Below are 19,679 nucleotides of genomic sequence, written 5' to 3' on the forward strand. Positions count from 1 at the left end.
GAGATCTTGTCTCAAAAACAACACAGATGGGACTGGGCTGCTTTGGATCCGGGTTTAATTCCAGGCATCCACATGGCAATATACAACTCCAATTCCAGGAGATCCAATGTCCTCTTCTGTCATCCTCAGACACCAGGCATGCACATAAATAACTAAAATTTTATTCATTGGTGTGTGTGTGTGTGCGTGTGTGTGTGCGTGTGTGTGTGTGTGTGCGCGTGTGCGCACGCACGCCTGTTTGAGAGACAGGAGAGAGAATATGTAGGCAGGCATAGTGTATCGGTCAGAGAAAAGCTTTTGGAAGTCAGTTCTTTTTCCATGGTAGGTTCCAGGGATTGAATTAGGTTATTGGGCTCAGGTGTCAAGCACTTTTACCCACTGAGCCAGCTCACTGGCTCCTAAAACTGTTCTATTGAAGATGCTCTTTTGGTTTTGGTTTTTTGAGACAGGATTTCTCTGTGTAGCTTTGGAGCCTGTCCTGAAACCAGCTCTTGTAGTCCAGGCTGGTCTTGAACTCACAGAAATCCACCTGCCTCTGCCTCCCCAGTGCTGGGATTAATGGCGTGTGCCACTACTGCCCAGCTTTTGGAGATCTTAATATGAAACTTTACCTCAAGAAAATAAAGAGCAACAACAACAAATCCCAGAGGTAGAGAGATGGTTCACTGGAGCACTTCCTGTCTTCTGGAAGCCCCAAGTTTAGCTCCCAGCATCCATGTTGGGCCACTAACAAGTACCTGTAGCCCTATCTCCAGGGGATCAAACACACTCTTCTGGACTCCATGGCCACCCACCACACACACACACACCCCATACAGATTTATTAAAAATAAGTGCCCCCCAAATCCCAAACAAACTACTTTCTTTCTTCACTTCTTTGTTTGTTTTTTGAGACAGGGTCTCTCTACATAAGCCTGGCTGTTTTGGAACTCAGATGATAGACTAGCATGTCCTTGAACTCACAGAGATCCACCTGCCTGTGCCTCCCCAGTGATGGGAGTAAAAGTGTGCACCACCAGCTCTTGAATCCCAGACTGATGCCTGCGAAGCCAACAGGGGACTGATCCAGACTCCATGAAGCCTCCTCAGTGAGGAGGCCACAGAAATCACTGGGGCCTTGAGTAGTAGATCAGTGTTTACCATGGTGTATGAATGATCTTTGGGAGCCCATTCCAAATAGAGGGATGCTCTCTCAGCCTGGACACATGGGGAAGGGCCTAGGTCCTGCCCTGGATGAAATGACTTTGCAGATCCCCCCAAGGAGGGCTGGGGAATGATGTGGGGATTGGGTGGAGGGCTGGGGGGGCTGGTAGAGGGACAAGGGAGGAGGGGTGGGAGAGGGAGCTGGGACTGACATGTGAATCATTCATGTTTCTAATTTAAATTAAAAAAATTCTAAGTAAAAAAAAAAGTGTGCACCACCATGCCCAACCATACTGCTTTCTTATCCAAGCATGTTGTGAAGGGTTAGAATCCCAGTCACTCAGAGGCGGAGGAAGGAGGATTGCAAGCAAGGTTATGCTCTTAAGGTAACTGAAGCATATATCTGCCTTGCCCATAAACACAAAGTGGTAATGCCGGGACTTACTCTGACACTGGATTGAGTCCTCTTTGTTAAATGATTTCCCACCACAACAATTGCATATGTGAGACCGGACTCAGAGCCAGTGCTGAAGTGAGATTCACAGGGCGTTGACTGTTGTGAAATATTATTTTAAGATGTGTTACATTTGTTTATGCTAAGAATGCAAAGATGCGTTGTAATCTTTTATGTTGTATTTGTTTAACTCTGTGAAGCTGTGCTACTTAGCCTGTCTAAGGCATCTGATGGTCTAATAAAGAGCTGACTGGCCAATAGCTAGGCAGGAGAGAAATAGGCGGGGCTGGGGAGTGAGACGGTCTAGGAAGGAGAGAAGGAGGAGCCAGCACTACACAGGCAACAATGGAGTAAAGAAAGGTACACAGGATAAACATAAAAGCCCAGAGGTAAAAGGTAGACAGAATAATTTAAGAAAAGTTGGCTAGAAATAAGCCAAGCTCAGGTTAGGCATTTATAAGGAAGAAAAAAAATCTCGCCGGGCAGTGGTGGCGCACACCTTTAACCCCAGCACTTGGGAGGCAGAGGCAGGTGGATCTCTGTGAATCTGAGAAGCCTGGTCTACAAGAGCAAGTTCAGGACAGCCTCCAAAGCCACAGAGAAACCCTGTCTTGAAAAACCAAAAAAAAAAAAAATCTCTGTGTATATTTACTTGGGAGCTGGGTAGCAGACATCAAAAGAGCCAAATAGTTAAAAAAAAATTAACTACAGTTGACTGGCTTGATGGATGGAGTGTTGTGCCCCTCCACACTACTACATATCAGCTACTATCCATATCTCCAAGACCCTCTAGGAAAGTATTTAGAATACTCACCGCACCTGTGTCTACTGGGCAATAGGAAATTCCCCTTGATTTCGATTCCTGGTACTAGAACTTAGGAAGTGAGTCCTAGACCTCTTAAGGCGTGCTAGTGTTCAACTGACAAGTATTAACAGTTGCTAACAATGGATGACAAACATCGCCCATCACCGTGCAGACAGAGCTTTAGTTCAGCTGCTCTTCACAGAGAGACACAGTCTCCCACGCCGACACGTACCCTGAAGCACTACGGAGGACCGGCGATACATACACGCTCTGTGACTGACTGCTCTGAGAAGCACCGCTGCAAACTGAAGCTAAGGGACAGCAGACTGGACGAGAGGTAGGAGGAATACCTCGGTTTGTAGAGCCAAGAGTGACGCCCACGGTGCAGGACAGCTTTCTTCACAGGCTTCCTCTGAGGAAGTGTCACTCGTCACAGAAGTTTTCTCCACACTTTCTAAATTCAGGCATGCTGCATATTCTCCTGCTTCATCCGTTTCCGTGTCGAAGGAACTTTCCTCTAGCGAGGCAAACGAAGCCTTGTTTAGAATGTAATCTGATGACGCAGAGCTGGGAGAACTGGCCAATGACAGAGCTGACTGAACGAATTTGGATCTTCCTAAAGGCAGATAAGAGGGACTCTGAGGATGCTCAGAGCTAAGAACACCGGTGGGAAGAGGAGGGACAGATGGTGGCTTAGTAGGACTGCACATAAGTGGCATAAAAGAAGTGGGAAAAGGTGACGCTTGAAGAGAATCCAGCCCACGGGCTCTGGGAGAGAGGACGCGGGTGTTGGGGCCTTGGGAAACTTTCCTTAGATTAGAATACTCTGAACCAAGTGAAGTAGCAACACCGTCAAAGCCCCCAAGGCGCTGCCTGGGAGAAGAGCCTAAGTCATGGAAAATGTTGGTACCTCCTACAGAATTAAGGCTTTGACCGTGCATAGGTGAGCCGAACTCAAGTGGGATGAATTCCCTGGGAGGGGAGGAAGATGGGTGCCAAAAAGGGCAGGGGGAGGGGGAGGAAGATGGGTGCCACCAAGGGCAGGGGGAGGGGGAGGAAGATGGGCGCCACCAGGGAGGGGGGAGGGGGAGGAAGATGGGCGCCACCAGGGAGGGGGAGGGGGAGGAAGATGGGCGACACCAGGGAGGGGGGAGGGGGAGGAAGATGGGCGACACCAGGGAGGGGGAGGGGGAGGAAGATGGGCGACACCAGCTAGAGAAGGAGAGCGAGGGGGAAGCGGGGGAGGACAGGAGCCACTAGGCAGAGGGGGAGGGGCAGGAGAGAGGAAAGCAGACTGGGCACAGAGAGAATCGGAAGAAAACCCAGCAGCCCCAGTCTTCTTCCTCCTCAGGGGGACAGGCAGAGCACTTCGTAGGTCAGGCGCCCGTGATTTTTCAAGTGGTTCTCCTTTCATCCGATTCACACAGCATGCTTTCACAACTTTCGACTGCGAGTGGACCTTGAGAGATTCTGCTGTTTCAAGTGACTGTGTCTCTAGGGTCACGTCTTCAAAATCTTCAGAAAGTTCTAGAGCACATATCCTTATTTTTTTTTTCTTATGTCTTTTACTACATAGCAGTGGCTGTTTCTCATTCCCTTCAGAGACCGAGAAGGGCTGCCCAGGTGGCATAGTTGCACATGCGAAGAGAAAACAGAACAAAATAAATTAGCAAACGTTCTTCTAATCAGTGGGACGATTGGGATGGCTCATGCCAGAAATCAACCCTGGCCCGGGAAGAAGGACTTTCAGCCAGGGGTGGTGTGGTGGACCTCAACTCTAGTCTCACCCTCAGGAGACTCAGGCAGGAAGATCCTAAATTCCAAGGCCAGACTGGGCAATTTAAGAGACGCTGCTTCAAAACGAAAAGTTAATCGGGCCGTGGTGGCACACTCCTTTGATCCCAGCACTGGGGAGGTGGTGGCAGGTGGATCTCTGAGTTCGAGGTCAATCTGGTCTACAGATCCAGGACAGCCAGGACTGTGTACAGAGAAGCGCTGTCTCAGAAAAAACTAAGTTAAAAGAGGGCTAGGGACAATGCTCAGTGGTGGGGTGTTTCCCCAGCTTGAGCAAATCAGACTCTGGGTTCACTCACGAACACCCCCAAAATAACAACAAAAGATAAATAAAACAATATGCAGTCTGGTCAGATGGCTTGGCAGCCAGGGACACTTGAGCCCAAGCCTAAATTCAATCTCAAAGATACACATTAGAATGGAGAGGCCCAATTTGCACAAGGTGTTCTCAGACCTCCATATATCCAGTTCACTGACTTATCCGCCAGCATGCAAATAAATATTATAAAAGGATAAATAATGCTTATCTGGTTTATTTATTCCTGATCAAATGTCCTACCACTGTTAATACTCATGTTAATACTCTTACTTCAGCCTCCTGAGTGAGAGATTTCAGGTGTGAGCCACCACACCACTTCTGGCTAAAAGTCTTATAATAAGCTAATAGACAAAGACCAAGGGTAAAAGGCAAAATTCTTATATGATTTGAAGAGAACCAGAGCCATGGGTCCCAGCCCAACAAAAAGGAAGCATGGGGTAAGTTAATAGTCTGGGATCCTATTTGGCTCTGGTCCTTCACAAGACAGCCAGCAACTTCTAGGACCCCTTCAAACCCCACCTGCACAGGCCTATACACACACCCATTTCTGGGTGACAGAAAGTCTCTCCTTCACTAACAGCCAAACTTAGACATCTTCTGTTCAAAATTGTCTTACTGTATCTGGGTAAGAGTCCAGAAAGCCTAATCTGGTCTGAACTGGCTTTAGGTGCTTGGATGGTAAGGCAAACAAATGTCCTCAAAGTGAACTGGTAGGGAGAACTCTCTGTTTACTACCTTATGCCTATGCACAACTGGACATGTCTATAATTAAAATCAGAAGGGATATGTGCAGTAGGAAAATAATTAGATGATCCAATCTGTCAGTTTAAATAGAGAACCACCTAAACTATGCCCTTTAGCAAACAAACCCTCTTCTCTGGAAGGATGCTCGGACAAAAATTGGGACCCTTGGGCATCTTTGCTCATGTGGCCTGCTATTTTCTTAACATGTACTCTGACTTGTTCTATGTCTGTTTGGTTTTATTTATTGATTGATTTATTATTATTTTGAGATAGGACTTCACCCTGTAACCCTGATCAGCCTGGAACTTATTACATAGACCAGGCTGGCCTGGAACTCACAGAGATCCTCCTCCTGCCTCTGCTTCCTGAGTGCTGGGATTAAAGGCATGCGTCATCACTATGCCTGGTCCTATTGCTTTGCTTTAAACACCAGCTGTCTTGAAGCTGCTCTTCCAGAGCACCCAGTACCTACCTTGGTTGAGTCAAAACTGTCAAATGCAGCTCCAGTTGCACGGCGTTTCACAGGCACCTGCACACAAACACACACAAATGCACATAGTTAAAATAAAAAAATATGCAAGTAACATTATCTTATTCATGTTGGACATCTATATCAGTCCCTACTTATTACCAACTCTTTTTTTTAAAGATTTATTTATTTATTATATATACATCAGATTGAATTGTAGATGGTTGTGAGCCACCATGTGGTTGCTGGGAATTGAACCCAAGACCTCTGGAAGAGCAGTCAGTGCTCTTAACCTCTGAGCCATCTCTCCAGCCCCCTATTATCAACTCTTAAACCTGGAAACACCTTGCCTAGACCCAGACCTCTGGTAACAGGCCTACAATATCAGCATTTGGGAGGCTGAGACGTGGGATCTTGAGTTTGAGGCCAACCTGGCTATGTAAGGATTTCTGGTCAGTCTGGATTACATTGAGACTCCATCTCAAAGCACAACAACAAAGAGAATAAGGGGTTGTTTTTCATATTTTAGTTGGGCACTAAGAATAAAACCCAGGGCTTCTCTCAGGGAAGCCTGCTACAGATAAGCTGTAACCCTAACCTTCTTGTTTTCTTGAGACAAGTCCTTTGAAATTTTGTTTCATTTGGTGTGTGTGTGTGTGTGTGTGTGTTTGTGTGTGTGTGTGTTATGAGTTCCATAGTGCATGTGTGGAATCCAGAGGACATTTGGGAGTTTTTTCTCTCTTTCTCCGGTGGGCTCTGAAGATCAAATCCTTGTGGCCTGGCTTACAAGGCAAGCACTTTCACCTACTGAATCATCTTGCTGGCCCATGAGACATTGTCTTACTCTGTAGCCCAGGCTGACATAAAGCCGGATTGGTAGGCCAGGTTGGTCTGGAATTTGCTATGATCTTTCTGCAACCCTAGTTCTGTGTTTTGAATGCGGAATGTCTCCTACAGACACACGTGTTTGAACTCTTTTGGTCTCTAGCTGTGGCACTGTTGGGAAGACCATGGAATCTTATGAAGTGGAGCCTTGATAGAGAGAGTATGCCATTAGGGGTAGGCCTTGAGGTTTAATAGCAATTTCCCATTCTCTTTCAGCTTCCAGACTGCTAATGCAGTATGTTAGACCATCCCCATACCCTCCCTATCACAATGGACTCTGTGTCATCTGGAATTGAGAACCAAAATAAACCCTCTCTCCCCTTTTTTTGTTTTAAATATTTTTTATTTTATGTGTATAGATATTTTGCCTGCATGCACAGATATATGCACCATATGCATACCTACTATGATAGCTTCCCTGGAACTGGAAGTATCGACAGTTGTGAGCTGCCATGTGGGTGCTGGGAATTGAACCCTGGGTCCTCTAGAGGAGCAGCCAGTGCTCTTAACTGCTGAGCCATCTCTCCAGCCCCAACCCTTTCTCCCTTAAGGGGTGTTTGTCAAGGTATTTTAATACCACAACAGAATGAGACAGGGTCTCTGTGTGGCCCAGGATGGCCTGGAACTCACTATATGGGTCACTTAGGCTTGAAACTCCTAGCAATCTGCCTGCTTCTGCCTTTTTTTTTTTTTTTTTTTTTTTTTTGGTTTTTCGAGACAAGGTTTCTCTGTGGCTTTGCAGGCTGTCCTGGAACTCACTCTGTAGACCAGGCTGGCCTCGAACTCACAGAGATCCGCCTGCCTCTGCCTCCCGAGTGCTGGGATTAAAGGTGTGCGCCACCAACGCCCGGCTTCTGCTTCTGTCTCTTAAAGGCATTGTATCATCATGTATGGCTTTTAATTTTTTTATTTTGAAAAAATATCACTAAGTTTCCCAGGCTGGCCTTTAACTTGCTTGGCAGCCTAGGCTGACCATAAACTTGCTGTGATACCCCTGTCTTGGCCTCTTGAGTAGCAGGGATTATATGCCTGGGACGTATGCCTGCTGAGAAACTGGAATATTAAGAAAGATGAATAATGATGGACTAGACCTCTCATAGATTAAAGCCTTTGGTAACATAATAGTTAGAATATTACTGCAGGGCAGATAGCACAGTCACAACGACTAAAACACAGGTCCTCAGGCAAGAATGAAAGTGGCATTTTGAGCCAAGTGCTGGGGAGATTAGGTGACTCTTTAGAAGAATAAGGCTGGCTCTACACTTTTATCTTACACTAGAACAAATTCCAGTGAGATGGAGCTTTCAATGTAAACAGAATTACTGCGGTGAGGATGGAATCTCAGTGGTTAAGGGCAGCACACGCAAGCCCCGACTTCTCTCTAGCACACGCAAGCCCCGACTTCTCTCTAGCACAGCCTAGCACACGCAAGCACAGAAAAAAAAAAAAAGAGGCAGAGTTCCTTAAAGAAATGAAGGGGGAAAACAAAGTATAACCTATGAATAGGAAAGGTATTTCAAGGCACAAAAAAGCAAAACAAGAAACTGGAAGAGCAAGGGCAGATATGAACAAGGTCCATTATATAAATGTATGAAACTGTCAAAGAACAAATAGAAGGGATCCTAACACACACATATACAAAGCAAGAAATTAAAAAAAAATTAAAATGTGTCAGAGGAGCTGGAGAGATGGCTGTGAAATTAAGTGTTCTTTCAGAGGACCCAAATTCAGTTCCCCGCTGACTGGCAGCTCACACCTGTAATTCAACTCCAACACCCTCTTCTGGCCTCCACAGGCACCTGCACACTTGTGTACATGCAGTGTACATGCATACACACACATGCATGCATATACATGTACACTCACACACATACATACACTCACACACCCTCCCTCCCTCTCTCTCTCTCTCTCTCTCACGCACACACACACATGCACAGAAATAAAATAAAATAAATCTAAAAAAATGTAACAGGTGCTAGCTACTTGGAAGGCTGAGATCCAAAAACAAACAAAAAATTCCGCATGACCATATGTGATAATAAAATTACAAAACAAATGGCATTCAGTGACCTATGCCAGTATCCTCATACTCAGGGGGCTCAGACTGGAGGATCAGGAATTTGAGGCCAGCCTGGGCTACATAGTGAAACTCTGTCTTCAAATATTATAAATGGGGGCGTGGGACGGAGTAAGTGAAATGGCTTAGTGGGTAGAGGCACTCACTGATAACCTGTCAACCTGACTTCAATTCCTTGGACTCACGTGGTGGCAAGAGAGACCTGATTCCCACAAGTTGTTCTCTGATCTCCACATGAAGGCCTCGGCACTTGCACATAAGAGTATATGCACGCTCGCACGCACGCAAGCACACACACGAGAAATGTACAAATAAATAGCCATAAATGGCAAACTGGCGAAATGAGTTTTCTTTTTCCCCTGAAAATTCACCATGTGCAGCTCTGTTTAATGGTGTACCTGTAACAGTCTGCTGCCATCGGTGACTTCATCTTGCTTTAGTGCCCAACACTCAATGTCTGCCTATGGTACAAAAGTAAGAGTAGGCAAATGGATGTCATAACAATGCAAGTGTCCTCCAACAATCCCTCCCCCCACCCTGTGCCACCCAGCTGTCCTCCTGGGAGACAACGCACTTCAGTTTTAAGGGGTAGTACCGGCCTTGCTTAGCACATATAAGGTACTGTGTTCAATCCCCAGCTTTACGAAAAAGGAAATGTATAACAGCAAATAAAAGCAAGAACAAGCAAACGAGCCAGTAAGCAAATACATTTATGACCTGTTTTTTTTATAGACAGTTGAAACTGTCCTCACAATGTTCTCTTTGCTTCTCTTGCTCACTCTACCTTAGGGAGTCTTTTCCTGTATGTGAAGGGTCTCACATTTAACTGCTGAACAGATGTGGACACATAAAAAATAAGTCTAAAAAAAGTTTAAACAATTACCTTTTTATTCCTTTGAGACAGAATCTAATGTATCCCAACTGACCTAAAACTTTCCATGTAGCTCAGGACAACCCTGAATTGAGTGTACCACACTCAGCTCCCAGAATCTTTTATAAACTATCTTTTAAAAGTGTATTCTTGGCCGGGCATTGACGGCACATGCCTTTAATCCCAGCGCTAGGGAGGCAGAGGCAGGCGGATCTCTGTGAGTTCGAGGCCACCCTAGTCTATAGAGTGAGCTCCAGGACAGGCTCCAAAACAATACAGAGAAACCCTGTCTCAAAAAACCAAAAAAAAAAAAAAAAAAAAGAGTGTATTCTTTCTGTGGCCAGATGTATTGTCACACACCTTTATCTCAGAATTTGGGAGGCAGAGGCAGGCCGATTTCTGTGAGTTCTAGGACAGCCTGGTCTACATAGTGAGTTCCAGGACAGCTAGAGTTATGTAGAGAGACCCTGTCTCAAAAAAGAAAAAAAGAATGTTTGTCTCTATTCGTTTCATTCAAACAAGGTTACTGTTTGAATTGACAGCCTGCCTTGCCCCAGCAGCAGCTTCATAGTCTGCTGTTTACTGTGTCTCTTGCTTTCAGGAAGGCCTCATATTCAGTAACTGTCCTGGACCACTGGACTTGTGGGAGTTCACTCTAGGATGTTCACGAAGCTATGAAATCTCTCCCGATGTATTTTCTAGAACATATCCCACCATTAAGCAATGGAAGGCTAACTCTGGTGATTGTACTTACCAGTGTGGTGAAGGCCTCTGGCTGCTCTGCCTGCCAACTCACGTATGGCAGAAAGTCTACATCTTCTTTGGCAACAAGTTCAGAAATATTTGGGACATTAGCCAAAGGTATCTCATCACCGTCCTACATGGAATTGCAATGGGGTTAAATTTTTTAAAAAGATACTATCAAATTAAGTAATTAACACATTCTAAAGCCTTGTGGACATTGGGCTTAGATGGGGATTTATGTGACACATAAGTCCCTCACTTTGAGGGCCTTTGCATAACAATCATCAATCAAGAAAATGCTCCATAGGCTTTGCCTAAAGGAAATCTGAACAATAAATCAAAAAGTAATAAAATTATAGCAAGTCTTTTTTGTGCATGACTTTGTGTTGGGGTTTAACTATAGTATGGTACCACATCCCAGCCCCAAACTATTATAGATTATAAATGTCTTTTTTTTTTTTTTTTTTTTTTTTGCTTTTCAAGACAGGGTTTCTCTGTGTACCCTTGACCATCCTGGAACTCACTCTGTAGACCAGGCTGACGTCTAATGCAGAGATCAACCTGCCAATGCCTGCTGAATGCTGGGATTAAAGGTGTGTGTCACTACAACCTGGCTTTTATAGACATCTTAAAATTTACATATATGTCAGTAGGACTACAGAGCTTAATAATGAAAACATTAAAAATACTAACACATATGTGCTGGTTAATTTTTGTCAACTTGACACAAGCTAGAATCATCTGGGAAGAAGGGCCTTCAACTGAGAAAATGCCTCCATCAGATCGGCTTGTAGGTAACTCTGTGGAACGTTCTTGGTTGATGATTGACTTGGAAGGCCCCAGCTGGCTACGGGTGGTGCTGTGCCGTGAGGTGGCACTGAGCATGCCCAGAGAAGCCAGTAAGCAGCATGCCTGCATGCCTCCACTTCAGTTCCTGCCTCCAGGTTCCTGCCTCGACTTCCTTCCAAGAGAGACTGTGACCTTGTGATGAAATAAACCCTTTCCTCACCAAATTGCTTTGGGTCGATGCGTTTTTATCAAACCTAACTAGAACAACATGCAATTCATATAGAAATCAGCATGAATATCCTGCTATGGAGGAGGCCCTGGCTCCTGCCTCCTGGTGTCTATCCACTTTGCCCTTCATAGCCCATAGCCCGAGTGGCCACTGTCATTACTGGGTTTTCTTAATATACAGTCTCCCAGTGTAGCCCTGGATGGCCTAGGACTCACAATGCTGATCAGGCTGCCCTCAAACTTGTGGCAATACTGTTTCTACTCTGAAGTACTAAGCCTGTGCCACCACAACTAAATGTTGCTTTTGTTTGTTTTTCGAGACAGGGTTTCTCTGTATAACAGCCTTGGATCTCCTGGAACTTGTTTTGTAGACCAGGCTGGCCTGGAACTCATAGAGATCTGCCTGCCTCTGTCTCCTGAGTGCTGGGATTAAAGGTGTGGGCCACCACTCTGCAGAATGTTGCTGTTTTTGACAGAATTTCCCTGTATAGCCTAGCCTGAATTCAGTCTCCTCCTGCCTCTGCCTCCTAAGTGCTAGAATTGTAGGTATGCCTCCACACCTACAGAAATGCCTTATTACAGTTCTTTTTATTATCTACTTATTTCTGTTCTGTTTCGAGACTGGGTCTCACTATGTAGCCCTGGCTACACCACCGGCCTTTGCCTCTCAGTGCTGGAGTTAAACACCTGCACCACTGCTTCTGCCAATAATGATGGTTTTCTTTTTCTTTTATGTGTGGTGTTTACAGAAGCCAGAAGAGGATGCCAGACTCTTTGGAGTTTGGGCTGCATTGTAAGCCATCTGTGGGTCTGTGGGTGCTGGGAACTGGATTGAATACTAGCTGAGCTGTATCTCCAGCTCAGTGATGACTAAATAAAAGTTCACCCTTGAATTAACAATAATACATACCCTTTTCTCAACTGCCACAAAGCTTGTAAACTGTGTAATTAGAGAATTTTCTTTACTGAGTTCAATAATCAGAGATTTCATGAGTTTTTTCTTCATCTAGGATAGAATGAAACTGTGTTAGTTTGTTTATGTGTACTGAGATTGAAAAGGTATAAAATAATCTGAAGTGTTTTCCTGTGACAAATAAATCATTTAATGTATACATTCACTTTCTCTTCTTAATTTTTTTTTATTTTTTCAGGCATTCTTACCGTGTATTCTCCAGAAACTGCTATGAAGACCAGGTTGGCCTTGAACTCACAGAGATCCGCCTGCCTCTACCTCCTGAGTGCTGGGATTAAAGGCGTGTGCCACCACTCACGGCTCATCCATTTCTATTAAGACAGTGTCTCATGTGTCTTAGGCTGGCCTGGAACTCAGCTATGTTGCTGCTGCTGACTTTGAATTTCTGAGGTCTCTGCCTCGACTTCCCACATGTGGGATTATAGGTGCGCACCGTCACACTTGGCTTATATAGTGCTGGATATCGAATTCATTCAGAACCTTGTGAAAGCTGGGTAGGCCCTCTACCAACTGAGCTGCTTCCCACCCTACGTATTAAAATTTATAATCAGTACTTCAAATTAGACACTCAGTCAGGGGGCCTGTCTACAGATCTTAGGTAGGTGACACATGCTCTCTGCGACTTGAGATAGAAGAAATTTAGTTACACAGTCCTCTATAGCTCTCAGAGCGCTCTCTCACGCTGAGTCTCCTCATCCTCTCAAAGTTCCTGCTGTGAAGTTGAAGAATTATGCAGGTATCATTACTTGTTTAGGATCATTCAAAGCAAAGCTAGTCAGATCCCCTCAGAGATAAATGGGCCTTAAATCAAAGGGAACACAGACAGTGCTAATCCAAGTGGTCACTGAAGGGAGTAGGCAAAAGCACCTTGACGTAAGTACTGCCATTTTGACTTCAGATTCCATTTTACTTGTAGGGTGAAACCAAGTTCAGGTTCTTAGACTCTAGGGGGGATAAGAACTTTCTAATAGCCAACCCACCTCCTCCTAACACCATAGAAATGGTCTGTTATACATCTTTAGTTCTCTAAAACATCATGGCTGCTCTTAACAATTACAAAAACAAATGAATCTGATTAGTTAGACTGGAAACCTTATAGTCTGTGTTGGTTGACTATGATAGAACACATAAGGAAAACCCGTAATCTTTGAATCCTGATTGGTGGAAAATTGCAACTATTACTTGGCAACAGGTTTGTGGCTTTTGTGCTTATAAACCCCACTTCAACTCCTGCTTGGGGCTGTCAGGAAAACAAGGCTCCTGAGTTCTTGTCCTACAGTACCGTGATGGTCAGTGGTCCCTACATGGTATGGGAATCCTTTTTAGGAATGCTATTGCACACCAACGCTAGAGCCTCATTTAAGACCTCAGCTTGACTAAGGTAGCTGGCCAAGGGGGCCCCTCTGCCAGGACCCTCCTCTGTCCATCAAGGAGGGAGCAAGGTGAGTGTGACTCTACCTAGTGTCCTGAGGCATCTGACCACTGTCCTGTCCCTGAACTGCTGAGTTACAGCTCAAGAGATGAGAGATGATGGCATCCCAGGTACTCGGTGGACATCCTCTGAGCACCCCCCTCTGGACTATTTCTCACAGGGAGAAATCACAGAAGTCTCTTCCATTAATGAATCCAGCCAACAGCCGCTGGGCACCTGCATCCCAGGACTGACATCACAGATGTTGATGGCTGCCCTGACATCACATTCTTCTTTATTCAGCCATCCCTACTCGGTATTGATACGAACAAATTAAGAATGACATAGAACAATGCCCCATGGTCTTTATTGGGAGAACAAACCTCGTGGTTGGTTTCATTGTCATGGAGAATACCGTCTTCATAATCTCTGATTAACGCTCGTGCCGCCAGCTTGTGAATCATCTGTGTGTAAGCAATGAGGGGGAGATTAAAATGGCTTTACATTTGTGTGAGAGACATGTGTGTGTGTGTGTGTGTGTGTGTGTGTGTGTGTGTTAGCTCACGTGCGAGGTACAGACATGCTAACAGTGTGTGTGTGTAGGTCAGAGCACAGCCTTCAGGTATTCCTTCTCTCTTTCCACCGAATATAAGACTTAGCCACTGTGGTAGCGAGGCTAGCTGGTCAGCAGGCTTCTGGAAGGTCTCTCATCTCTGCTGCCTTCCACCTAGATGAAAACCTATAGGCAATCGATGGCTGCTGAGAAACAGACCGTCAGTCTGCTTCGGGGATGAACCCCCGACAGATTGTTCAGTTCCAAGTGGCCAGCCCTTAGCACGCGTTCATAAGAGCTGTCAACACTAACGGAGGAGCTCAATGGGCTCTATTTATTTATTTATTTATTTATTTATTTATTTATTTAATCTGTGTGTGTGTGTGTGTGTGTGTGTGTGTGTGTGTGTGTGTAAGAGAGAGAGGGAGAAAAGAGAGAGCATAATTATAGAAGAAGAGGTCATAAGCTTGAGAGGGAGTCGGGAGTTGACAGGAGAGGAGCTGGAGAGGGAAGGAGGAAAAGAAATGATCTAAATACAGTACCCACCTATGAAATTCTCAAAAGAACAAAAGATTAAGAACACTGTTGTTAGAAAAAAAGAGGAGGTGGGCGGTGGTAGTGCACACCTTTAATCCCAGCACTTGGGAGGCAGAGGCAGGTGGATCTCAGTGAGTTTGAGGCCAACCTAGTCTACAAAGTGAGTTCTAGGACAGCCAGGACAGAGAAACCCTGTCTTGAAAAACTAGGAAAAAAGGAGCCGGGGGTTGGTGGCGCACACCTTTAATCCCAGCACTGGGGAGGCAGAGGCAGGCGGATCTCTGTGTGTTCGAGGCCAGGCTGGACCAACAGCCTCCAAAACAGGGGGGAAAAGATCTGGGCCTTCACTGTAACCACCAGCAACAGTAAATGAACCGTTTTTCTGAGTTCTGAGAAAGGACTCAGGGAACTCCCAACTCCTATCCAATCTTGGCAAGCTGGACAAGCGGTAACGTGAGGACCAAGACTTGTGACTGGCATCTGAACTGGGGAGTTTTGTGGGACCGAACCCTTACTCACAGGGTCTGTGACAACTTCTGTTAGACAGAATGTGGTGGCTCATGAATGGAGGCTGAGGCAGGAGAAATGCTCCCTATTCAAAGCCATCTTGACCTAGACAGTATCTCAAACAAAAACAAAACATTTTGTTTTGAGAAAAGGTCTCACGTAGTCGTAGCCTACGCTGTCCCCAAACTTGCTTTGTATCCAAGGAGGACCTCAAATTCGCACTCTTAATTCGTCTACCTCCCAAGCACTGGGGTTGCAAGTGTGCAAACACAATTCCACCTGGCAAACCTCTCTCATTTCCTTGCAGTTATTCATACCCATGAACACCTATAGAGACACACCCAGCTCCAAGAATCCCAGATGAAGACCTAGTAAAAGGTGTCCCCATACCGACTGCACAGAGAGGCCCTGACCACTCTTCACGTGTGCTGATGCGTCAGCACAGAAAAGCAGAGGAAGTCCATGGAGCTTATAGGTGGAAATTGAAATTGTACCCTTCTGTCCATAGCTTGTGTGTGTGTGTGCGTGTGTGTGTGTGTGTGTGTGTGTGTGCATGCGCGTATGTGTATGTGTGTGCGTGCGTGTGAGTGTACCTGGAAGTGGTACACCTTGTGCTCTCCCACTGAGTCTACCCACAGCCCGGCACTTTAGGGTTTGAATCTTACAGTCCCAGTGGTCTTCTGCAGCTCCGTAGTTGAGACCATTGTATGGAATTCCTTCTCTTGGATGACTGCATGCAGAGTTGCCTGAGACAGGAGAAACACAGGTGTTAGCTTTTCTACCCCAGCGTGTCCATCAGTGTGACAGCAGCTCTCCTGCTAACGTTCTCCCCTCTCAAGAGCAACAAGAGCTTCCCCAGCCAGGCATCAGGGGGAGGGAACTATAATGCCAACAAGAGGCAAAGTGACATTCACTGTCTCTCCCACGGTGTGAAGAATCAGGCATCTTTTTACCTGTGTACAATGAGGAATGAATCCGTACACGAGGAGCCGGTCATTATGAAACAAGGAGGGGACCTGGGCTGGAGCCTGAAGAGCCTCAGGGGTGTCTCTGCTGAGCTGCTGCCACTTCACAGAGACAGAGTGGCAGCTCGGGGAACGTATCCTGGTCATCTGGGCTTCTATCTATAATAAAAGAGAAAATGTTTCCTCTTCAGTGTTATCAGCTGACAAGCAGGCCGGGGTATATCTCAGTTGGTAGAGTTGCCAGCATCCTAAAATAGCTACTTAACACTTGAAAGCTTAATTCTGTCTTTAGGGATTTTATAGATGTTTTGGTTTTCTTTTCTTCCTGTCATGGGGTACTTTTCCAAAGGGGAAAAATTGAGACAGGGTCTTCCTATGCAGCCCTGGCTGACCTGGAACTCACTTTGTAGACCAGGCTGGCCTCAAACTCATAGTGATCCACTTGTCTCTGCCTCCTGAGTGCTGGGACTAACGTGCCTGCAGGTTAAATATATGTATTTTGAGTTTCTCTGTTTCAGTTTGTGGCAACGTCTGAGCCAGTGGAGGCACTTGCCACACAAGCTTGGCAACTCTGGGGGGATTGCCAGAGGGAATGTGAAATGTGTGGCTGCTGTGGAAAAAGGAATGGCAAATCCTAAGAAAATGAAAGTCACTACATGAATCAGCAATGTCACTTCTGAGTACAACCCCATAGTTGAGCAAATGGAAGGGCTCACACAGATACTGTGCGCCATCATTCACCTGTGGGCCATTTACACCACAATATGGTAGAAATAAGCAAGCCACACTCTTTGATAGGCTAACAAATGAAAGGAGTGTGTGTGTTTATGATGGAATTATTTTCTGTGCATAGTTTTAGACTGTTGCTCATCCCTAAAATGGGTACTATGGCACATACCTGAAATCTCAACACTTGCTTAATGGAGGCAGTAGGGTCAGGAGTTCAAGTCCAGCTTCAGCTCAGCCTGAGTTACATGAAACTCCTTTTTCAAAATTCAATAAAAAATAATAAGATATAAAAAAATAAGATATTTGGCACAAAATGAAATGAAACCAGCCGGGTGGTGGTGGTGGTGGTGGTGGTGGCACACACCTTTAATCTCAGCACTTGGAAGGCAGAGGCACTCTGTGAGTTCGAGATCAGCCTGGTCTACAGAGTGAGTTCCAGGACAGGCTCCAAAGCTACACAGAGAAACCCTGTCTCAAAAAAACAAAAAGAAAAGAAAAGAAAAGAAAAGAAAAAAGAAAAGAAATTAAATCCTGTCAAAACACAACACAGATGAGTCTTGTGGACATTATGCTAAGTAAGCCAGACACAAAAGAACAAATGTGTTATGCCCCTCATCTAGAAGTATCTGGAAAAGGCAAATTCATAAAGACTGGAAGTAGAATGGATTTGGGCACTGGAGGCAGCAGGCAATACAGAGTTATTATTTAGACTTTCTGTTAGGGATGGTGATGAAGTTCTGGAAATGGCTGGTAATGCTGGTTACACAACATTGTGAATGAATTTATAACACTGAAATTGACTTGTAAGCTTGTATTTTTTTTTTTTTTTTTTGGTTTTTCGAGACAGGGTTCTCTGTGGCTTTGGAGGCTGTCCCGGAACTCACTCTGTAGACCAGGCTGGCCTCGAACTCACAGAGATCCGCCTGCCTCTGCCTCCCGAGTGCTGGGATTAAAGGCGTGCGCCACCAACGCCCGGCTAGCTTGTGTGTATTTTATCACCATTGAAAACTAACCACTGGAGGTGATCACCTCTGTAATGCCAGCCCTGTGGGGTAGAGGGAAGATGAGTGCTGGGATCAAAGGCCTGGCTGGGTCTTATCATTTAAGAAAATGTTTTCAAAAGCTTTGACCTCCTTGCAGGCCTATTCACAAGAAGACAGAAGTTACTATTGCACTTGCAAGAAGATAGGATTTAAAAGCAGGAGTACAGATAAGATGTTTTAAAAACCCCACATACCTGTTTTTTCCAACTCTGCTTGGATTTTGAGTTAAAATATTCAAATACTCCAGCACCACACTGTGACAAGGTCCTTAAGATGTGACGATTTGCTGTAGAACTGATCACATTTCACATATTTTAATTTTGTTGTTTTCTTTATTTGTTTTTGTTTTTCCAGACAGGGTTTCTCTGTGCAATATCCCTGGCTGTCCTAGAACTCACTCTGTAGACCAGGCTGGCCTTGAACTCAGAGATCTACCTGCCTCTGACTCCGGAGTGTTGGGAGCCACTCAGCCTAGTCTCAGATCAGCATATGACTACCCGTCTAACGGGTTTCCTCATGGCAAGGCACCTGTGGAAACGGACTCTCACTTGTCAAGGACAAGCAGTCCATGGGACAAGTCTAGGAATTTGCAAAATTCATGCAGCTTGTGGGCTCTTTTCTCTCATTATATTATTGATTCTTTGGGCGGTTTTTAGTTTTGCTTTGTCAGTCACACATGTAACAGCTGTAATTTTCCCTGGAAATTCTGTTCCTTTTCAAATATTTTCTCTTAAGATTCAATGGGGAAAAGGCTAACGTTTCTCAAATTTCTTATTCGGAGTTACTAACTACAACTACTACTAATCCTGGGAACTTTTCTGACTCAACAGAGACAGGTACATATGAGAAAACAACACTTGGAGCACTAATCGTGTCTCACAGTTCTGGAAAGGAGAGCAGGGCATGCATACACAGAACAGGGAAAAGGCCTCAGGAATACACTTAGTGCCAACTGTTGAGAGCGAGCGCAGGACCAATGGTAGGCTCTGGTAGGCTCCAGTGGGGAAAAATACAATGTAAAATACGACATGGAAAGATCCACCTTTACCACACACAGGAGCTTGCATTGGTGGAAGAAGTATGGTACTGTGAGAAGGGAAAAGAGAGCCTCATCAAAGTCTGCCTTTTACAGCGAGACTGAGACACAAGACCCGCTTGCAGAAAAGGGTACTGTATACAAGTATATCTTGCAGACATGAAAGAATTATCTGAATTTGACTACTGTTGTCCTTAAAGCAAGTACCCATGTTTATTACATTTTAACTCTATAACTGTAAGTAGCTACCAGCTGACATAAGTTCTTCAAGAGCAGGATGTGTCAGGCTCGATATTTAGTTAAGCCTGCAAAAATGCTGAACTCTATGTCTAGAATAAGGTTATGCAAGGGGTGGGGAAGCATAAAGGGGAACAATTGGGGCTTTCATTATGATTATGATGTTTTCCTTAAAATATGACATAGTTCTTAAAAGTAAAAAAAAAAGATAATAAGGCTGTTCATGTAACCCGGTAAGAAAAATTCTACGCATAAGTAAAGACAGCTCGAGCTATTCAGGACCACTTGAGTGCAATCCACTTGGTGGTCAGAAGTTTTCCTTGTGACGATGCCCCTTCCCTGCCTCGGGATCTGAATCTGAGC

The 19,679-nt window shown here is 45.1% G+C and overlaps 1 protein-coding gene across 1 annotated transcript in view; it reads right to left on the reverse strand.

Moving 5' to 3' along the window:
- Parp4 (poly(ADP-ribose) polymerase family member 4) overlaps positions 1-19,679 on the reverse strand; it is a 78,972-nt gene that overhangs the window by 12,284 nt on the left and 47,009 nt on the right. Inside the window, 10 exon segments of the mRNA XM_040740504.1 lie at positions 2,753-3,312; positions 3,315-4,017; positions 5,732-5,788; positions 9,092-9,154; positions 10,319-10,441; positions 12,236-12,331; positions 14,093-14,173; positions 15,972-16,052; positions 16,260-16,430; positions 18,238-18,337. Of these exon segments, the coding sequence (XP_040596438.1) occupies positions 2,753-3,312; positions 3,315-4,017; positions 5,732-5,788; positions 9,092-9,154; positions 10,319-10,441; positions 12,236-12,331; positions 14,093-14,173; positions 15,972-16,052; positions 16,260-16,430; positions 18,238-18,337 (2,035 nt within the window).

The sequence above is a fragment of the Mesocricetus auratus genome, unplaced genomic scaffold (genome assembly GCF_017639785.1).
Source record: "Mesocricetus auratus isolate SY011 unplaced genomic scaffold, BCM_Maur_2.0 Super-Scaffold_100707, whole genome shotgun sequence".
Taxonomy (NCBI): domain Eukaryota; kingdom Metazoa; phylum Chordata; class Mammalia; order Rodentia; family Cricetidae; genus Mesocricetus; species Mesocricetus auratus.